This window comes from Centruroides sculpturatus, unplaced genomic scaffold, assembly GCF_000671375.1.
Source record: "Centruroides sculpturatus isolate CEXI.00-Female unplaced genomic scaffold, Cexi_2.0 scaffold2092, whole genome shotgun sequence".
Taxonomy (NCBI): Eukaryota; Metazoa; Arthropoda; class Arachnida; order Scorpiones; family Buthidae; genus Centruroides; species Centruroides sculpturatus.
In genome coordinates, this window is record NW_019386247.1 from 39,507 (window position 1) to 62,892 (window position 23,386).

The window sequence follows — 23,386 nt, forward strand, 5'->3', positions numbered from 1 at the left end:
ATTAATCATTTCTTAAATATATAAATAGGAAAGAAAACCGGTCGTCATTGACAGATATAGTGTATTTCGGCACACGAGAAATTTCTCTTCTGTTTTCTCAAGCGTCAAAACAGGTTTCTCGAAGGATTTTTGAATAAGATTTTTCTACTTCTTCCTTTTTTCATAGCGAAATTATTATCTAAGCAATTAATTATAAAATATTAGAAAAATTAAACGATTGCAGAGAATATTTTCTATATTAAATTCTTCGTTTTCTAAACACGAATCAATTTAATTGACAAAAATTTATTCGTTTCCGGTGGTTTAACGCTTCGTTTTCTTATTTATAATTTTAAATAAAAATTAGGAAAGTAAAAAACACAAAAAAAAATAATAATAAAGATGGAGTCGTTTTTGTTCGAAGCGATTTATAAAGAAAAAATAATTTTATTGATAAATTCATTTTTATTTATTTGATTTCTAATGTTTTATTCTATTTGTTGTCTTTAACTTTACACTTACTTTTTGTCTCGTCTATATATATAATCGAGACGAGTTGATAATAATAATAATCAGCGCAGAGCCCAAACGGTTAGGAGTTGAAAGTTGAAATTTGGTACACAGATAGGGTACGTCATGAAAACGCACACTAAGAAGGGATTTTTCGAAATTCCTCCCCACGGGGGAGAGGGACATGATTAAGGATTAACACTTTCATCAACAATGGAAGTGTTAAGTAACAATGGAAGTGCTAAGTAACAATGGAATTGTTAAGAGAAAGCGACGTGCAATACGCAGATGCAGTTTTTTTTTCTTTTTTTGCGGGAAATCAAACATATTTTTAGACCCATCTAAAAATTTCTAATTAGTCTGGAAAGAAGGAAACCCAATTCTTGCATTCTGTGAAAACGGGTAAGGTTGACTGTAACGTAATAATCTTTATCTTAGTTATCGTTACTCTTGCCCGAGCAACGCCGGGCCCACCTGCTAGTTCTTTATAATTTGATTAATTAAATTATTATAAATCGCCTGTTCGAAACGTAACTTTGTATTATTATCATTATTATTATACTTATTACATGTATTTATATATTAACTTCTTAACATTGATGTTTATGATGTAAGCACACGATTACATTTGCATTTATTATTTTTTATTGTAAAAAACAAGAAATTATTGTTTTATTATTCGCATACATCCATTAAAGCTTTTATTTGTCTGCGTGGTCTCGAGCACGTATAAGCTTGGCAGTGTTTTGAACAGGTTCTTTTTGGCATTATTTATAATGTATTATGCTTTATATCTACCACTTTTCTGCATTGTATTGTACAAGATTCTAGATAATCACCACAGTATTTCCATTTGTTCTTCGCGTTATACGAATGTGTATTATCGTATACATCGTGCTACCAGCAGTCGGACTGTGTTAAAATTTAATAAAATTATATTAAATTTCAGTAAGAAAAAATAACTTTGTATATAATTTTGAATATTTAAGTGTTTAGTAAAAATCTGTAGGTGTACTTATACGTAAGGGATATTTAATGTTGCTAAATACTCCATAACCCCCGGTAGCTTGATACAAAATAATATAGTACATGGTAATTACAGTCTGTTACAAAAGTATAGTTACACTTTGTAAAATTATATTAAAATAATTTTTAAATATATTATAAACACTTTTAGTGTTTGTAGCAAAAGGGGTTTCACCCCCCTTTTGCTACAATTACTCGAAAAATTCTGTTAGGGATGGAGTTTATAATTTTTTTAATTGTTCATCCTTAATTTCATCCCACGCATCCATTATTGTAATTTTAAATTGATTTACAGATTCATATAGTTTTTTTTTTATAAACAATGGCTGCTAAAATCCCCCGTAAATTTTCAATGGGATTTAAATCTGGACTATGTGAAGGCCAGTCAATTACATCAATATTTTCTTTTTTAAACCAATTTTTTGTTGATATTGAAGCATGAATAGGAGCATATTCTTGTTGAAACTTCCATTTACGACCTCCGATTAATGAACCAAATGTAATCATATTATTATACAATAATTCTTGATATTTTTCTGAGTTCATATTTTTGTCAACAAATACTAAATCGCTTTTACTTCCCCATCCAAAACCATACCAAATTATTACAGACCCACCTCCTCGTTGTTGGTTTAATTTAACTCCGCTTTCTCTTTTTAAATCGTGCCAATAATACGAAAACCCATCGGGGGCAATCTAAATTAAACTTCTTCTCATCACTAAACATTATTTCTTGCCATTTTTCAGCCCACCCCATCTTGTCTTTAGCCCAGTTTAAACGCATTGCTTTATGTTTGGCAGTTAAAGGTGGATTCGACTTCATTTTTAAATATTTTACGTTGTCAAAAAGCATCTCACATTCGTGAATGTTAAACATATAGTCCCTCCGTACTGTAACCGCAAACTTGTAACGAGTTACACAGTTTATTTTCATTTTTTCATTGGCCAAGTTTGAATTGTCTGCGTTACGAAAATCAGCTTAAATACGGTTGAATGAATGCACGAAAAAGAAAACGAGAAGATAAAATTAGGTTGACAAAGTCTGAGGTCGCGGGTTGCAAGTGACAAATTTTAATAAAATTATATTTTTATAGATTTTTATAATTGTAGAGATGATCTAATTAGATATTTTGAATTTTTTTAGGATTTCTTAAGAATTTTTTAAACCGAAAAGCAAAAAATGTTTTTTTTTCTATCTGAAATCGGTAGCCTCACGCTACGGGTGGCTGCGTGGATCTTCTCGTTCTTTCACAATTTCGCTATATTTCTTGTGGATTTAGCAGAAAAACCATGCCAATTGATCCTTTTATTGCTCTTATTAATAAGTATTTACTACTCTTTAGTTAACTACGATAAAACTGTGGTAAGTCGCTTTTTTAATACGTTAGTCAGTTATTCATGCTTCTTTCTTCCTTTCTTTTAACATGAATTACTTTTTACTTTTCCAATGTGTTCTGTAGGATATGACTGAGATAGGCTACGATTATTTACGTCCTAGAGCAAAAAATCTACGTCAGAACTTATCTTTGTTGGTACGAGAAGCTAACGAGTCAAGAAATCCCGGTGAACTCCCACCTGTATATCCGAATGGATGGATACCTTTAATGGAATCTAGGGATTTTGCAATCGGGCAATCTGTACCCGTAACTGCCTTAGGTAATTTTATATCTCTAGTGATAATTGATTCGTATTTATGCGTATGATGTATCTTAGGAGGGGTTCACTATCATTGGATTAAAAAGGTCTCTTATGCAGTACATCTTAGAGTCGCAGCAAACCTAATCCGGACTGTTTAATATTATCAAGAATAATTTTTAAATGCTTTAATTGTCTTTAATAATGAATATTCTATTTAATTTTTGCCATACGATATAGGTCTATCTCAGAAATGTCATATGATGGATCATTAGTTTATGTAATGTAACCTTAGGAAGTGGGTTCGAATCCCAAAATGTCGCTACAACATGTAGAATTTTGGCTAATGTCTACCACCAAACAATAACTTTAAACGTTGTATATCTTGATAATAACGACTAATACGTTTCTCTCTTTCTGATTTACCTACTAGAATTTGTACTTTGAATAATTCTTCGTAATTAATAATGAGTTACTGAATTACTATATATGATTATAATTATTATAGATATTGTAATATTTTTCCTGAAATGTTTGCTAACAAATTGATAGATTTTTCAGACACTTCATTTCTTAATTCCACTGAATTTAATAAATAATTAACTTACATAATTACAGCTAAAAGACTTTAAGAAAACTTGCATTATGTAAATTTGGTTCTGGTATTAGATTTATTAAAATTTACAGCAAATACTTTATAAAATTCATGCCAACTTTCACGAAAATCTCTCAATTCTTCCTTTCCAGGTCATCAATTTGCAATATTTCGTGGTAAAACTGGTCAGAGCTTCGTTTTGGATGCCTTCTGTCCTCATTGAGGAGCTCATTTAGGTGTAAAAATTAAAGTATACAGTGATTGCGTGCAATGCCCCCTTCACGGTTGGTTATTTTCCGGTAAAGATGGCTCCTGTCAGAAAATACCTTATACTGAAAAAGGTAACATTTTATTTATATAGAATGTAAAGAGTGATCTGAAAGATGCCTACCAAGTTTAATGCTTTATTACATCTGCACCACCGGTGTGCAGAACTTCGTGATATTTGCGATATGTTCAATGTATTAGACTTTCAGTTAAATGATTTTGATATCATAAAAATCATAATAAATGGGAATTGATCGATCTCAATCTGCTCAATCATTGAATCATTTACATGGTGATGTCTGAGGATACAGCTACCAAGGTAATGAGTCTTTAACTCAATCTGTGTTGGAGGTGAAAGAGATCTTCAAAGTATGGTGTCAAGCTTTGGATGAAAATTGAAGAAGATCGAGATTGAATCTGAGACAAACGTCCTGAATATATGGCAAATACAAATGGTTTGGAATATTAACACGAATTTTACCGAAATATCAGTTAGATATATGATCGTACAATTGTAATAAATTATTAAATGAAGACCATCCTATTATATTCTTATTAATCGAAATTATTTATTAAAATAACATATTTTATTTCAGTTCCGGAATTTGCTAAAGTTAAAACGTGGACTTCACAAGTAAGTCAAAAAATTTTGTAGCTTTAAAACTCTTTTTTCAGTATTTAATTGTGTCAATTTTTTGCAGGATTTACCGGAAAATGGAACCGATATAATGCATTTAGATATCATTCATCAAACTAGTATTTTTTCTGGTAGTAATTTTCATCAGTGGCGTGCCGTCATTAGAAGCGGTGGAAGCGCCGCTTCCCTTGTATTTTATAAATAATAAATACATATTAATTTTAATTATATGAAAATAATCGCACAATATTTTATTATAACCGCATTATGTATCTTCTTAGAAATTTCTATACTACACGTGAAAAATAAAATAAGATCGCAATTGTATATTCGAATATTAGTGGCGGAGTGGAACCATCGCATTGTCAGCATCCAAAAAGCCAGATTCGCGCACGTAAACAAAACCCTGACGAATGAGCCGGAATATTACTTAAACAAAGGCTTAACCGAACCGGTCTATAGCCGAGTACAGTGGGGACTGATTTCTTCGAAATACTGTATTAGATGTAATAAAGACAGAAATGTTTCCTGAAACGAATTAGTTAGAAAACAAATGACTATTAAGTTTAACATACATATTGGATTTTTACAGCTATGATGAGAAACGTTTAAAATCTACAACAGCCCTGTCGCCTCCTTTGAGACAAAAGAGGTATTTGACATTGACCGGTATCGGCACCCCGGGGATTTGGCAGTCCGCGTGTATGCACGCTCCGCAACCGTCTTCCATTCCATTCGTTAGCCACTCGTAGGGAGCTATTTGACTAAGTGCATTGTTTTATGATTTAAAAAGTAAAGGATATTTAATATTTTTATGTACTGTACGTTTCTTTGCAAAGCTATATTTAATTATAACTTTCTTTAAAAGTATATTCGTATAATTGAAGAATATTTTGTATGTACCGGCACATCCACCACATATTTTATTTCACCGAGTAAGTTTTTATTATTTTATTTTTAATTGTAACCCTTATATCGTGGCTAGCGATTCGGAATGTGATTGTGATATTAAAATTGCATTTAGAGAAGTCCACGGTTTTTACTGGCTTATCGGATAAACGATACGAATGGACCCTAGACCATCACTGACGCGCGATTGACCGATTGCCCCTGGATGTCGCCTTCTTACAGAAACACAGCTTCCCTATCATCAAATGTCACGGCACGCCCCTGATTTTCATCCAGATAACTGGTGGAATTTTTGTAAACATATTTGGTCGTCTTCTTGGAAGAAAGATCCGTAACCAAATCAACATATGGCAACAATGAAAATCACTAATTATATAAAAATTTTTGGGATTTCTTTACCTCGGTTTTCTGCCACACTGGACATAAAACAGGTAGCCTAATCTAAACACCTTACCTCTTACCATATTTACCACTATGCCACTTCCATCACACATTTAATTTTAAAATTAACTTTGATATATTTATATAATCCTTGATGATTAAGTTTGCTTTGTTTCATTGTTCACTACATCACTAATTTCGTCAAAGTACTGTACTGTACATCTGAGGTTCAAAATGTTTTATATATAAGAATAGGCCTATAATCAGTGGTTTGCGTTTTATTATTATTACTAATTATAAAACGCAATTATAACTATTCTGACCTGTAGGTAGCATGAGAGTGAGTCATATCTTCATTTGAAGGGCACGAGTATGGCAACTCGGTTTTCCTAATTGTGCTCTCAACCATATAGTGTATATGAAGAAGACATCACACCGAAACAAAAACCAGTTTTGATTATGTTCTTTCTGTTCTACTTAATATATATCTATATATCCTAGTAGTGGTAACATAGCTTATTTAATTTATAACCGATTACGGTATTGGTTTGTTTGCTTACTTTTTTGCTACTTCTAATTAAAACAGTAAGATTTAAACAACATTTTATCATTTTACTTACACTTGTAGTATCATGTGTTTTTGATTAATTATTTAAAAAAACAAATATAACTAATGATATCCTCTATGCTTGTTTTATTCTTCAAGGTAGATCCATCAATACTACATATGCACATCACGAGCATATTCGGAAGAGGAATATTCATTCAGAGCGTCATTCCCGAACGACCTTTACGACAAAAGATCGTCTATCATTTTTACGGGCCAAGATTTTCACAGATATCTGCCAACTTGTTTAAAGAGATTTCTAAGGCTTCAATAAATAAAAATCAAATCTTTATAATTTGTATAAATTAATAGCGTTAGATTGTAATATTAATTATTAGATATATATATATATATATATAATTGTATAAAACAAATTAAAAAATAAAAATTATTTTATGGAAATGGAAATAAAAATTTGCAAATCTTTCAGAACAAGAAGAACGTTAACTAAATTTCGTCCAAACCGATATTTCAATACAGGTTGGTGGAAAGTAACTAGTAATTGAGAATTCGCCATAATTTCTACCTTTATAAAGTGATGATGATGAATATTATTGATCTGTGTACCGTATTAAATGGAAATAGCGGCGCATATCTTAAAATTTAATATAGTTACCCGCTCAATCCACAATGACACGTTTTCCCTATATGATGATATGGCGTACGGCCTCTGCGAGCCCGCAACCGAATTCGTGTTCAGTCTATCTTCGAATGGCAATTTTTGATTGTTTCCTTACAGATTGCGGCATGACGTCGCTTTACCGTAAGCCACCATCTCTGCGCATCAACCACTGGTTTTAATATTTCGTAGTATGAACTAGGGGTTTCTCATTTCCCGGTCCTTTGCTTGTCTCGGGATCTCCAGAAAAAAGTGATTATTTCTTGGGATATAATTAATTAGTAAGATATAAAATGCCCTTTTCCATTCAATCTATGTGGGTGGTGTCGTCTTTTTAATCCATTTAAGAGAAGGCAGATGTTATGTGTTTTTTCACCTGTAGCCTCTAAGAATTATAGTTCGGTTTCGAGATGCCTTGCTGTATTTCTTTTGCTGTCTAGTATTGTCTACTTCTTCTGCTTGGCATCAAGCGTATACTCAAATAATTTGGCAGTTCATTTGGCTTTAGTAATCAGATGAAAAACTTCATACTTGAATACTTCGTACTCGTTTGTATCCTTTCCCAATTTGCACAATCTGGCGTAATGCAGTTGTTGAAGTTACTGGGCATTGTTAAAAATTAATACAGCGTAAACACAAGGCAGATTTTTATTTACTTCAGCATCTGGTACGTTTCCTCTAATCCCACGGATGTTGAAGTTCTTGTGGAATTGACAGAGAATGGCCGCATCGGAATTAGAGCCGATAGGTCATCAAATTTGCTATAGAAAGTGAAGTCACCCTTAGACCGGGGTGCTTTTGGTTATCCTACCGCCGAGATAAGCCATGGTTGAAGAGTTTAATAGGCACACGATAGGCTCAGAGTAAGTCAAAAGGTCTACAGAAAAAGAAGACAAAGTACTCATGACTTCTCAAGTAGTATATTTACTTATGTAAGCTCTCTTTCAGTTAGCAACTGTATTCCAAGGTTTAGCCAATTGTTACCCATGTCGCATCGGAGTTTTAGTTTAGTTTTCATTATATGCCTAATTATTTATCCACTAGTTTATGCTTATACATTATATGATTAATCCAGAATATATGTAAATAAATAGTTTAATTGTAAAGGGGATTTGTTTGTTCCTCCATTTTGGAATCGACACAACCCCTCCACCCCTTGAAATAGATATTAGGAGTCACCACTCAGACGTCATATATAAGAATTGCGAGTTAAGACGCGTTACTTCTTAACTGGTGTCAGGACCTGATGGGAAAAGAAAATTTCGCTATTTTCTTATCTCTCAACATTTAAACTCAATCCTAGCTATCCTTATACAGTAAGCGAGGTCTCACAGACCCCGATCTCATACTAGTATGCAACAATTTGTGCTCTTGAACAGACAAGCAGTCGACCATCATTTTTGTTCCTGTGCGAGCAGTCTCCCTCGGTCACTTTCAATAAAACTGATGCAGCATTATAGAATTCCATTGATTGATGTACGTGTTCACCTAAACTTTGTTACAATGTACTTTATTGGTACAAAAATTATAGTAGTATCTCAATGCTTAGTTACTTTACACTCATCCTTTATTTGGTTGATTAAACAATGCAAACTGCAAATTTTCCTAACTACCTATTTTTCCTCTTGTTTAATAAATGACAATAATAAGTATAAAAGCATAAACATAAAAAAATAACATGCAGAATAAAAATTCAAACATAAAATATACACATAATATTATGAGCCCTACAAAGGACTAGTTATTTCTTATGAGCCCTCTTTGGGATTATTATGAGCCCATGTTGGGACCCCTTCTACTAACCAACACAGACACCCTTATTATATAACATTCTATGGCTTTTTTTTTTTTTGTTCTCCCTGAGTGGTAAAGGGCCTAAAAACCACAAAAAACCCCATCTTTTATTGTCCTTTAGACAGACTGAGAGTTCGTTTATGAAGTGGTGTGAGTTTCCATATAGCATGTATCAATTTCAATTCCTTGGGAGTAAAGAAGTCCTCCTGTTTAATATGCGCATTTCAATTGTTCCCTGTACAGTACCAGATATTACAGGTTCTGACAAGTAAAGAATTTTCAGAGTCCTGTGACAAATAGGGCTACATATTGATTACTAGCAGACCCTGCCACTCGTTGTTGTGGCTCAAAATGTATCTATTATAAATGTATAACACTTTCCCCGTGGGGGGGGAATTTTTCGAAAAATCCCTTAGTGTACATTTTCTTAACGTACTCTATTAAAACGCAATCAAAAACGCAAAAAACCGCATCTAAAATAGTATAAATGAAGCAGAGTTCTTTAGGGTAAGTCTTAATCCTGTCTCTCTCCCCCGGGGGAATTTCGACACGCATATTATATAAAAACACGTGCGTATTCGAATGCAGCGTTGTGTGAAAATTTCAGAGGAATCGGTAGGAACAAACGAACATTAGATTTTTATTTAGGCTATATAGATAGACAGAAGATTATCAGCTTTAGTTCATTTTCACAGAAAAGCATAATGCCTCACAGAAAAGCAGACTTAGGGCGTCATACTTGTAGCATCGTTTGTTGACATAAAAGCCTTAACCTAGATTATATATTTTAATTTATATGAATGTTTAACGGAATAATATACAGCCTGTGTCCACCCTGAGGTACCATTCTAAATATTGGTGAAAGAATTTTTGAAAAAGGGATGAGTAGTTTCGGAGATTACCTGCTGCAAACAAACTTACAAACATTACCTCTTTATAGTATTAGTATAGATTGACAATCTAATTCTGAGCATTAATCTAATTCGCTACGTAAAAGATGCTCATTAGTCTGTACCCTGCCTTTCTGTTGGGTGTGTAAATAAGTTTACAGCGATTAAAAATTCGATATTTTTCAAGTATATCATTAAAAGAACCCGTTAAAACAACAGGTTTTCCTTTCAGATATTAATTATAATTATTAATTATGTTAATTATAATTAATAAATAAACAAAATACAATAATCGATTTGAAGAGTGGAGAGATGGAATAAGACCGTCTGCCAAGGGGAAATTTCTTTCAAGGGAGGACAGTGGCGAAACGTAGGTGTCAGCTGCCCGGGGCGGAGGAAAATTTCGCCCCCCCCCATTATTTAGGTATCTCAATTTAAAAGACTAAAATTCAGTTTCGTCACAGAATAAGTAATAAAAAATTCCGTGCTAGAGTTGTCAACTTTTAAAAAAAAAAAGTGCCGCCCCTGCGGCCCCCACTACGCTACGCTACTGAGGGAGGACTTTTACGGAAAATTTGCCCCTATTTAGGCATTAGCCACGTGAAGAAAATCTCGAAAAATCAAAACTTTCGTGTGTCAAAGACCAATAAGAAATATTTCTCCTGTTTACAACTAAATGCAACTTCTGCAAACTTAAGGGAAAAGTAAAGTACCAGATTTCAATTCCCAAATGATAAAACATAGAAGAGAATAAAAATTTAAGTCAACCTTTTATTACCCTAAACAAATGGAGATATTCATAACGATGAACTAATTTATTATTATTAAACTTTTATGATATTTTATAAATAATCGTTTCAATTCGTTTAACACATCCGTAATTTAGATATCTGCACATTTTTAAATCGATAATTTAATAGAGTATAGATAAAAATAATTTTTAAATATATATTTATTTATACGTAAAAATAAACACTATTAAATAACAGGGGTTAACTTATTTACAAATTCATAAAATTGAGTTAAAAGTAATGCAAGTGCTGGAATCCGGTCATTTTTCTATGTATAATGAATGTCGTAGACGTTATAAATATTGTTAAAATCGGGGCTGAAGTAGCGATTTCGACTTCAGTTGTAAAAGAATATCACGTTGTAAGTCTTGCAGCCAGGTGTTTCTTATACCGAAACACTCCTAATGCTACGTAATGTGTTTAAGTCATTTACGTCAGAGTGAAGCCAACGGATTTCTGCACACGTTGTGCAATTAACTCTGTATTAAGATATGCATTTTTGTTTATATTCTAATTGTTATAAATTAAAATCCATACAAACTGTAATGTCTGGGAGATTATGCAAATTTAGATTAGAAAAAGATATATATATATATATGAACTTTGTTCTTCTCTGATATAAACATAATTATATATATACAACACTAAATTACGTTATAATAAACAAGTAAAAAATAAGCTGACGTTAAGACAATGAAAAAAAAAGCAAGAAATAAATGATGTAAGAAGCGAAACAATTGAATTTAACGAATCTTTATTTAATTATTTTTCCATTTTCTTTGTTAACTGGACATTATTTTCCATAGGGATAACATTTGCAGGCGTTGTTAATGCATTTTCCCGACCTATATTTCCTACGTGTGCAATCCTTGTCACAAGTGCGATAAACACACGCGACCGCTTCGGCATTCCAATTAGCGAATGTATCTAAAAATATTGACATTTATATAATTAATTTTAATTATTATCTTTAATTAAATTTATTTTAAAAGTAGAAAAGTTTTCTAATCTTACTTACGCATTGTTACGAACAGAAACAATACGAGTAGTGTTATTTTGACAATACCCGCCATTCCTTTAAAAATCTGAAATCTAACAAAAAATTAAATTTTATAATCACGATTATTAGTAAAATATGTTTCTATCATTTACATATTTAAATAAATGTGCTGTCATTCCTATTATCTGTAGATGTAAAAATAGCATACCTATTGTTAATAACACTAAAAATATGGCTACGTACAGTACCAATTGTTGAAGACAATACGATAGCAGACGTCACGATCTATAAACAATTGATATTTATAGAATGGTTAATAAATTAAAATATTTATGGTTTAAAATAATTGGGAAAATTGTAATTAAAGTATTTTATTATAGTGAATATGTAGACAATAATAAAATATTTATGAAATTGCTAAATGATGTCTGGTTCTATTTTATTGAATTGTATGGTATGTTCGTTCTCTTGCAAATTTATGCACATTATCTTTAGTAAGGTAGTGCGATTGTTGATAATCATTGCAGGACTGGCGTATTTCAATTGTTTGTCATATTAAAGTCATCTGAAAGCGGGTATTTTTTCATAAAACACTTATTTATTTACTTATTATGCATATAGTAGGAAATATTAAACAACAATATATTAACAGTAATAAAAACTCCAAAAACTATTTAAAAAGTACATACTTTAAACAGTAAAGACATAAAAAAATAACATAAATATAAGATATAGATATAAAGGTTGACATAAAAGGAATAACAGGATGTAAAGTTAAAACGACAATTAGGACGGATAATTCGTTTAACTATATAGGAATTTCCGGTGTAGACCGGAACACGCGTCATTTCTTTAAATTTCAACATAACTAAAACTTGCAGCAGCTCTCCATTGTGACGATATCGCCATAGATAATTGCACGTGTTTCTTTTTATTGTTGTTAAATTTCCACGTTTTCAAAAGTATGACGGGTATTGTTAAAATAACACTAATACTATTGATTGTATTCGTGACAATGCGTAAGTAAAATTACTAAAATTTTCTACAGTTAAAGTAAATTTATTAATTTAATTAAAAGATGATAATTGAAATTAATTTTATAAATATCAATACTTTTAGATACATTCGCAAATTGGAATGGCGAAGCGGTCGCGTGCGTTCAGTGCGTTCATCGAACGTGCGACTCGAATTGCAAAGGAATGGGATACAAATCGGGGAAGTGCATTAATAAGCACTGCAAATGTTATCCTCGTAGGAAATAATGTTCAATTAACAAAATAAATGGAAGATAATTAAATAAAGATTGGTTTAATTCAATTGTTTGACTTCTTACTTCATTCATTTCTTTTTTGGGGGAGTTTCATTGTCTTAACGTCAACGAATTTCTAATTTGTTTTATTGTAACATAATTTCGTGTTGTGTATATACAGTCGATCCCCCTATAACACGGGTTCCTGTAGTTCGGATTCCTATATGACGGCGAAAATATTGCGACGGTATCCGTACAAACATGGTAAAAAAAACTCCTATAATTCGGTAAAACGTCATCGGGCAGCCGAACTACTTTCCGCCGTCCAGCGCCACGCTACGGAGAGTTTAGGCGAATAAATTGAGTTTACTATCGTCTGTACAGTATTATATATAAATTATATATAAATTAGGTACTGTATATATAATTATATATTAACTTAATTTATTGTAACTTTAATATAATTATATATATACTTTCCGCCGTCCAGCGCCACGCTATGGAGAGTTTAGGCGAGTAAGTTGTTTATTATCGTCTGTACAGTATGTAAATTAGGTACCGTAAGTCTAATACAGCACTAATTTTATACATTTCTTGTGAAAGAAACATTTCTTATTCAACGGCCATAAAAATTATTTATATTAATGATGTGTCCAAAGTTCAACGAATTTTTTGCAGAAAAATAACATCATAAATCGCGGCCGCCGTTTGGTGGCTGCTTCGCGACGAACACAACCTTAAGCAATGGCGACGTCGAACGGTGCACATTCGATAAGTAATCCTACAATTTTTTGTTTATAGCATAGTTTATACGGATTATTCCCAAAAAATTATACGTATTTTGGAAATGTTAAGCCGAATTAGTCTAGAATCGATTAATTTTATGGAAGATATGCTTTCAAACAACCATAGTCCGTAAAGTTCACACGTGTCGGGCTGCGATTGGCTTTTGTATTTAAGGATTCCTACAACGCGAAATTCGTATAACGAGGAACGTATCTCTGCGTTATACGGGGGTCTACTGTAAGTGGCATTGATGCCAGTAAATTTCGATGGATAAAGGTCGATGGAATAAAAATATAAAGACGAACCACGTATCATATGTCAAGAGAGGTCGGATTTAATGAAGATTTTACTCGTTATTAGCATTTATATTGTTTATTAATAAAACTCGTTCCTACTAAATATTAAGCTTAGAACATTTTAAAATAATAATGTAAACAATTTTTATAACCAAATCTCGTAATTTCTTCTCTTGTTTTATTTACAGATACGTTGACGTTAAGATAATAAAAGAAAAAAGCAAAAAATAAATGAAGTAAAAAGTCAAAGAAATGAATTTAATCAATCTTTATTTAATTAAAATTTTTGTTTTAATTTTTTTCTTTGTTGATTGTTCATTATTTCTCATGGGATAACAATTGATCTTTCTATTAAACCAGGATTGATCAGCAGGATCAGTTTCGAAGCGATCTCTGAGAGTTGAGAGGAGAAGATTGAGAATTACAAGATCGAAGGCTTGGCTAATTGGGCTGCAATTTAAATGAATTTTAGACCTGTAAATTCCCACTGTCGTTCGTTTATCCGTCTATCTGTTTGTTTGTCGTTATTTATCTCGAGAACGGAGTCTGATATCTGAAATTTGAGAAGGAGAACATATATTTTAAACTAAATCAATTAAAAATGTGATTAAAAATTGCAGCCAGGCATCGTGATAATGTTACAATAAATAATTGTTCGTATCTATATAAATAACGAAGACAGATCGCCTTCTTTCGAAATTTTGAGGGATTATTGATATACAAGTCGACCCCCCCTATAACACTGTTGATAATTCCGTTTCATATGAATTCCATGTTGTACGAGTCACTTAGATTTTACAAATACGTGAGCCGTTCGCAGCCCGGCACACGTATTTGTAAAATCTAAGTCACTCGTACAACATGGAATTCATATCAAACGGAATTATCAACAGTGTTATAGGGGGTCGACTGTAGTTTCTAAAAGATTGGTGGAATGATACTGTGAACAACAGTAGCGCATTGATATTAATTACAAGAAATTTCAAAATTTGCATATCCTATATCAGAGAAATCGGTAATTTAGACGAATCATAATAAATAAGTTATGACTTTCGTTATAGAAAATTCAATAATAATAACGTAAATAAATTTATCGTATTGAGTATGGCCATTTGTTTAGGGTAATAAAAGATGGAGTGAACTTTTATTCTCTTATATCCCGTCTTTTATGATTTAATAATAGGAATCTGGTTCTTTAATTTCCTCCCAGGAAATGCATTTTGTTGTAAATAAAACTCAGACGAGACTAATTATCTCATCTAAATTCTTCGTGAATAACTTTTTATAGTAAAGAATATATAAACTACATTCTACTAATTTATTGGATAAACTATGTAAACCGCTGTAAATTCCAATATTTTATAGTTAAAACTATATAAAATACACTCCTCTATATGATAGAAATTAGGAATTNAGTACGCATAAAGAAACAAGCCGAAAAAAGGGACAAAACTCCAGATATCCGTATTTCTATCTTATCTACCTTTTTTTCTGTCTTCTTAATTCTATCCCTTTTTCTGTTATTAGTGTTAAGTTCGTGTTTAAGGTTAGTTTTAAGGTTCCGGGTTATATTGTTGCGATCGGGATCTGTATTGTACACGTGCTTTGGATACAGCGAACTAATATTATCGTTGTAATTTCGCATGCTACTGTTTGTACCGTGAAGTTGGAATTCCCCGAAATAGAATCTTTATAAAGACGCGAAATAGCTTAATTGGAAAATTATATCAGCTTTTGTTACTTTATCCTGTCTGCCTTTGTGGTGAATTCTAATTTAGCACACTTTCACACTATAAACAAAAACACGCGCAGTGCAAGTCAAAACACGTCGCGTTATTAACGCAAAGCGTCAACTATCGATCCAAGGTCACACGCATCGGCGCCGACTGAGTACGAAAGTTGAGATCCGTATCCGTATCCGTATCCGCGGATCTAGACACTAATTATCCGTATCCGTATCCGTATCCGCGGATCTAGACACTAATTATCCGTATCCGTATCCGTATCCGCGGATATACATTTTTAATGATCCGGCACATCACTAATCAACAACCTTTGTGTGTAATTATGCAATATTTTTGTCGCAGTGTTTCCCAACGACTACTTGTTCACCGGCAGCAGAGTGGATGAAATCACCGAGCGTTGGTCACGAGTTCGCCCCCGACCAACGGGTTGAATCTAGTGGAAATTGAAATGTTTCCTTCACTTGTGTAATTCTTAAATAGGTGCCAGTTTTTCATCGAAGTTCACCCAAGAAGCACTCTAACCTTGACAGATTGTCTTTGTGTTGCGTGTCTTATTCCATCACTCCACTCTCCGTATTGAATATTGTATGCTAAAACTTAATTATAACAACTCGTTCATTGTAATCGAAGTTTCCATTATAATTAACGTTTGTCTTCAGAGAAATAGCCATTTCTGTGTTGCGTTTTGGGGCTATCAACGAATGGATGATGAAGAAACCATTTAAAGTACTTGTTAAGACAACAAATGACACGCGATCGTAAGCGGTATTTAATCGTTATTTGCTTTCAGTACAAAGCGGTTAAGTCGTTGGCATTGTTAAATTTAATTATACGTAGCTAATGTTAAAGACGGTATGCGAAAAACAGCAAGAAAACAACTCTGCGGAATTACTATTAATTCTTAAGAATAATTATAATTAATAAATTCGCAATAGAAGTGTTTTCGTTTTAACGTGTCTTTTTAACGTCATACTCACTAAACACAGTATTTTTAATAGTTTTAATCATATTTACTTTTTTCCGGTTAATTCTATCAACCGGTTATTACTACAAATATAAGAAAGTCCCTCAAAATTATATACGTTTGTTATCTTTAAATAATAATAATAGAATCATTCAAATCTTCCTCTACAAAAATTACTTATTAATATTATGAATAGAATCTGTAAACGTCACTTGGACAGAATGCGTTCAATCCCCCCACTAATTTATGTTTACACTTAAGCACGCTCGGATGTTGAGAGAGGCAGAAACAGCATCGTACAGACTGAATTGCACCTTTTACGTAGCGAATTAAGTGACTGTTGACTTTATACGGACCTTTTACTGTACTTTTTATACATTCCAAGTAGTTCAAGGAGAATTGTATTCGTGCACACGCTTACACCACAATAAGAGGGTGGTGGCTGAGATGAGATTATTTCGTACGATTGAATTATTCATATACAAATTTGGTTAATTCAAGATATAAAAGTAGTAGTAACTGAAAGTTTTTGCAACGTTTCCTTCAAGATTATTTTGGATAAGTATTTTTATAAAGTATAAATATAAGTAATAATGTAGCCATATTGTGTATGTAAACAGCAGTAACTTATACACTAATTATGACGAAGACAAGTATTCGTGGTATGTTAGAACTCTTAGTGACGTAAAGAAGAAAGAGAAACATAAATATCGTCCACCCCAGTGGTCCTCGAGATATAATCTTCAACGACTCATCTCGGAACATTGATGGAAGTTGTGAACGATCTTAGAAAGACCGCCAATAACTAATACATTTTTAATAATTTGAACATTCGGAGATTATAAAATTCGCACAATTAAAATAAGACAACGATTGTTAATATTACACTCTCGATCACATTAAAAATCTTTACACGAAGAGAGAATGTTCTGTTTAAAAATTATCAATGTAATCCTGTACACTTGTGTTAAGATCTCGACATACACCCCGAAAATATTCCCGAGGTTGCAGATCCACACGTGCAAACTGATGTGTCGCCATTTTTTCGCATCGACATGAACTTTTTGAACAAGTGAGCGAAGCAAAGAATGGTTTGTGCAGTACCTGTATTGTCTTCTGGTTGTGTAGGGCCTATATTTTCTGTATGTTGTTTATACGTAATGTTCAATACAGTAGATCCCCCTATAAAACCGTTTCCTATAGTTATGATTCCTATAAAAATTGTGGCAGTATCCGTAAACAACGGTAAAAATAACTCCTATAATACGTAAAACGTCATCGGGCAGCCGAACTACTTTCCCGCCGTCCGTAGCGCCACGCTACGGACGTTTAGGCGGATAAATTGAGTTTAGTATCGTCTGTTCATATAATTATATATAAATTAGGTACTGTACATATAATTATATATTAATTATATATAAATTAGGTACTGTACATATAATTATATATTAACTTAATTTATTGTAACTTTATTATAATTATATATATACTTTCCGCCGTCCAGCGCCACGCTACAGAGAGTTTAGGCGAGTAAGTTGAGTTTACTATCGTCTGTACAGTATGTAAATTAGGTACCGTAAGTCTAATACAGTACTGTAATTTTATACATTTCTTGTGAAAGAAACATTTCTTATTTAACGGCCATAAAAATTATTTATATTAAGGATGTCTCCAAAGGTCAACGAAGTTTTCGCAGAAAAATAATATCAGAAATCGCGGCCGCGGTTTGATGCGCTGTTCCGCGACGAAACCAAGCTTTAGCAACGGGCGTAGTCGAACGGTACACACTCGGTAAGCAATCCTACAATTTTTTGTTTATAACGTAGTTTATACGGATTATTTTAAAAAAAATATACGTATTTTGGAAATGTTGAGTCGAATTAGTCTAGAATCGATTAATTTTATGAAAGAAAACCTTTCAAACAGCCGTAGTCCGTAAACTATGATTCCTACAAAATTGATTCATAAAGAACGGAACGTATCTACCGTCTTATAGGGGGATCTACTGTATTTGTATAATTTCTTTACGATTTCCATGATTCGTGCCCTTGCCTTTTTGCCAACTCTCTCCAGTGTCGTTTACGTTATCTTTGAACGATTTTCTACTGGGATATACAAATATAACAGATGTAGATGCAGGAAAAATAATTGAACTTCTCTCTTAACGTATAATATTCCTAAATAATAAATTGTTTTTCAACTCGATCTTACTCGTAATTAAAACCTTGCTTAGATGGACCGAAATAGCCCCTACTACAAACGATACCAGGAACTCCAAGAAACGAAAGTAAAAGATCTAGCACATCACATTGGCTTTTCCTGGTTCTTTCACTTCAATACATACAATAAAAGAAAAGTTCAGATGGGAAGCTCTACAGCAGGGATCCTGTGCAATATGATGTGGTATTAAGGAAGTTAACCCTCTACTCTTCGATTATTTTAATACTAATTTAAACTAAATTTTTAATTAATTCATTTGTATCTTTAAGATATAAATTCGATAGTAATTGTAAGAATGATTCATGTAAAACGTTATGAATGGAAATTCATTTCTTATTGTCGCCACGTGAATTGTAATTGTGACTCACGTATGAATCACAAACATAAGTTATCTAAGGAAATTACATATTATTAATTATCGTTTGAAATCCTCTTATAAATGGGAATCTTCGTTTATTTTTTAAACGTGTAAAATAATTACGAATTAGCAAACACCATTTCATTATTATTTTCCTATAATATGCTAGAAATTCTCGTTTAATTCGTGTAATAATTGAAAGAATTTTAAGGTTAATGACTTTTCAAGGTAAAATTTTCCATCCTCTCTGAAAGAAATTGCAAAACAAAGTGAGGAAATGTCATTGTTAAATTAACTTTGAGATTATTTTGATAATGATAAGAACAAATTTACACTAAATAAAATTTGTATGCGATAATATATTTAGTAGAAAAGTGATTCTAAAGACGATACACAATGTAATTTTTCCTTTCCGGCTGCTATATAATAAAAGGAAAGTATGGCCAAGTATAGGTCAAAAATGACCACCCACCTTAGAATTTTAAAATTTTGGACTCAGGGGACCTTGAAATATAGAAAAATGCAAAAAATCGGGGGTAATTTCTGTACGTATGGATGTTATTTAGTGTGTCTATGGGGACACGATTTCGTTCACCCATTTCGAAGCTTAATAACTCCTGTGCCTTTTGTCAAAAATTTCTGAAATTTTGTACAGAAGTTCAGATATAAGAGTCACGGAGGTGATTAAAGTACGGTAGTTAAAGGTCAATGGGGTGGGGAGATAAATCGGGTCGTGTGTCCTATCTCGAGTATCGTCGGAATTAATGAAGATTTACTCGTTATCATTTACAACGTTTTATAAAACTCACCTCTACTCTCTACCCTTTTTTTACATTTTATAATAATTAATAATAAAAACCTTTTAACTAAAATATCATAACAGATTGCGCCACACGCAATTTTAACTGTTGAATATTTTAAAAATTCCTTTCTTAATTTCAAAAAAAAATCTATTTAAATATATTCACATAATAAACTTTCTAAATATACTTTTCAAAATTCCCGTGATTAACTTATAATTATGATAAATATATCTGGAAGGAACTGATAATACAAGGAATATTATGACGTTGTATAGGTTTGTAGTGTTCCTAATTATAGACTTTCGATTTTAAATAATTACCGAAATACACTGATTATGTTGCAATAACATTCCTCTTTTTAATTATAAATAATAAATTTTAAATTTTTTGATAAAATTGCCATTCTATTAGAGTAAACAGTCTGTAAAAAACCATTACACCCTACATACCTAATAGCTCTAGAAGTGAATTGTTTGCTCTAAATAATAAGATTAATAACCTTAATAATCTAGTAAAACCAAGATAATACTTTAAGACTAAACCTGTATGTATCGAGTTTATGTATATCTTAATACAGGGTGGAAAAGAAAGTCACTTAACATCCCATTGCTGCAGAATGTACCCATTGAACATATTATGTAACGTGCATAACTTTGTAACCGTTAGAGGTAGGTCAAAAATATCTTTCATAATCAATTCCTTGTGAAATTCTCACCTTAAATGATGTGTTATATGACCCCATTTTCATTTACAGTTTCGGAATTGCATTCAATACTCACGTCAGGGGTGGTGAGGGATTGAGACATACATATTCGGAATAGAGGTTTTATTGTATAGATATAGTATATTAAAATATATTTTAAAATAGAATCCGTAAGAGTTGTAATTCCGGATTCCTCCATCCGGCAAGAGATTTCCTTTACAATTGGATTTCAGGATGACTTTTACAACTCGGTTTTTTGCAACGAAATAATGACGCAATTTCTGGGATATTCCTCGAGGAAATTACTATAAAACTGTTATATATAAATTAAGAAAAACTTCTGTGTTTTCAATTCAAGTTTCGTAGCTTCGAACGTCATAAAAGTCTGTAGGTTAATTCCACTGGTGAGTAAATACGATCATTGTTTTACTTAATTACACTTTAAAATACTCTTTATGACTAGCAAAGAGTTATAATTTTAAATACAGTAAAACCTGTATTCGCCGGAATAGTCGGGTATCAAATATTCTTCCGTTTTGCAAAGGTTTTAGCCTACTGTATTTATAATTATAACACAACAAAATAGTAACTTATAATTTAGTATTTTAGCATTTATTTTTATATATAGCATTGATAAATTGACATTTATCATTTCCGTTAACGATAATTAAATTCCTGAAAGTATATCTACATAGATTTTATATGTATTGTAAATTATTTACAATATAAAAATTTAATATCATATTATAGTAAAACCTGTCCACAACGGACCCTGCTTTAACAGGAAAAAATTCTTCGTAACTGAGCGATTTTTCTCTTTAAAAAAATAAACCTGTTTAAAACGTAAACCTGCCAAATCCGGACGATTCCGGTTTACACAGGTTTTACTGTATCATGTTTTTTTTTTAATTAAATATTAAACATTATCATTAATTCTATTTTCTTCTTCGCAGTTGCAAAACCTCATCGTGAGAAACCCAACATTATAACTTTCTTCTATTGTAAAGAACGAGCAACAAGTGAGCCATTATGCGTTTTGCCATGGTGACAATCCTGTTTTTCGTGGTGCAGTCGGCACTGGTGGAGAGTCGAGGCAATCTGAGATCTCGTGCAAGGGATTATAACAAGAAAGTAAACAAAGAAGGTTCTTGTTCCAAACCATCGCGTACGTTGATACCCGTGAATAACGCACCGGATAAAATCTTCCTTCCTCACTGTGCCATCTTGCACAGGTGCTCTCAAGATTCGGGATGCTGCCAGAGTGCTACAAAAGTATGCGATGCCAAGAAGACGGAACTCGTCAAACTACCTTTCTTGGTCAGTGAGTTGATGAGTGATGGCTCTCATGGTCCTTTAAAGCCAATTGCTCTTACTTTCGTTAACCATACGGAATGCGCTTGTAAGAGTCAACTTGCTTGAAGTAACATTATCCGTTTTAGACATGAACAAACAACTAATTCGAAACTAATGTGTTGTTTCATCTTCAACTATTTACAAGAGTCCGAATAGGACGAATCCATTATATTTATTTCTAATCATAATTTATGAATATTTATTCATTTGTAATATAAAAGTTGACGAAATAAAAATATTAATATAATTAAAAGTTCTTTTGCTTGAATCATAAATGATTGACGTCCACCGGTGGCCGAATGGATACAACCGAAACCCTGTAGTTGTCGTGGGTTCGGACCTTATCACACGCTGGCCAGGTGAAATTTTCCGGGTTTCTTCCAGTATTTACACCTACGACACGGAAAATCTACCCGGAAGACATTCCTTTCCTTCATAGATCTTCGCTGCATTGCCTTGTTCAATCAATTCAATCCAATGGCAAAGAATTCTTTCCTAGTGTTTAATGTAAAGTTGCTTTTTATATCAAGAACTACTTATACATACTTTTACATAAGGGTGAATACAAAGCAGTAAAGACGTCACCCAGGAATTTTTACTTGGGGGTCCCAGTCTCCGTTATCCGACACCCCCAATTATGAGTCTGGTCGAACATTTTAGTGCTATATAATTAAATACAGGCGTAAATACATTCGTTTATATTGTAGCCCACGTTTAGTGCTGTTTTAATTAAAACATTCTTCTATAAAAGATTCGTTATAATTGATAAAAAAAAAGAGACCCGAAAATGCATTTAAAATGTCATCCGTATAGGGATGATCTTTGATATTTATATCTCTATCCGGAAACAGAGGAGTTCGACGAATTGTTATCTGGATGACTTTTAAAAATTCGAATTATTTTTAACGAAATTACTAAGCAATTTCTGGGATAATCCTCGATGAATCTCTGTAAAAATTGCATTACGTGAAACACAGAAGTCGTTATTTTCCGTCGACACTTAACGTCACCAAAGAAAGTGTAACAGTTAAGTTTATTGGTGAGTAACTACGATCGATTTTCTCTTTTTAATTTTGCAGTCGAGTATTTTAGAATATGCTTTACGTGTACACACGTAACAACAGATTGTTTTTCAACACCGTGTACTTTAGATTATCCAATTTTATAAAATAATATTATTTTTTCATATTAAATTTTCTTCTATGCAGTTCCGAATCTTCGTTGTGAAGCATTCTACACCATCATTTTCCTTCTAAACTAAGAAATGTA

At 32.4% G+C, this 23,386-nt stretch overlaps 2 protein-coding genes across 2 annotated transcripts; both read left to right on the forward strand.

Annotated features, from left to right (window-relative positions):
• The first annotated feature begins 858 nt into the window (after positions 1 to 858).
• On the forward strand, positions 859 to 4,038 carry LOC111614258 (cholesterol 7-desaturase-like). The gene is made up of 4 exons (XM_023355636.1): positions 859 to 891; positions 2,660 to 2,878; positions 2,976 to 3,171; positions 3,898 to 4,038. The coding sequence occupies exons 2-4, from the start codon at positions 2,696 to 2,698 to the stop codon at positions 3,966 to 3,968; spliced, it is 450 nt and encodes a 149-aa protein (XP_023211404.1). The 5' UTR covers positions 859 to 891; positions 2,660 to 2,695; the 3' UTR covers positions 3,969 to 4,038.
• A 17,755-nt stretch (positions 4,039 to 21,793) lies between these two features.
• LOC111614256 (vascular endothelial growth factor C-like) lies at positions 21,794 to 22,183 on the forward strand. Its single transcript, XM_023355634.1, has one exon. It carries the CDS (start codon positions 21,794 to 21,796, stop codon positions 22,181 to 22,183), a length of 390 nt encoding a protein of 129 aa, XP_023211402.1.
• The last annotated feature ends 1,203 nt before the right edge of the window (positions 22,184 to 23,386 follow it).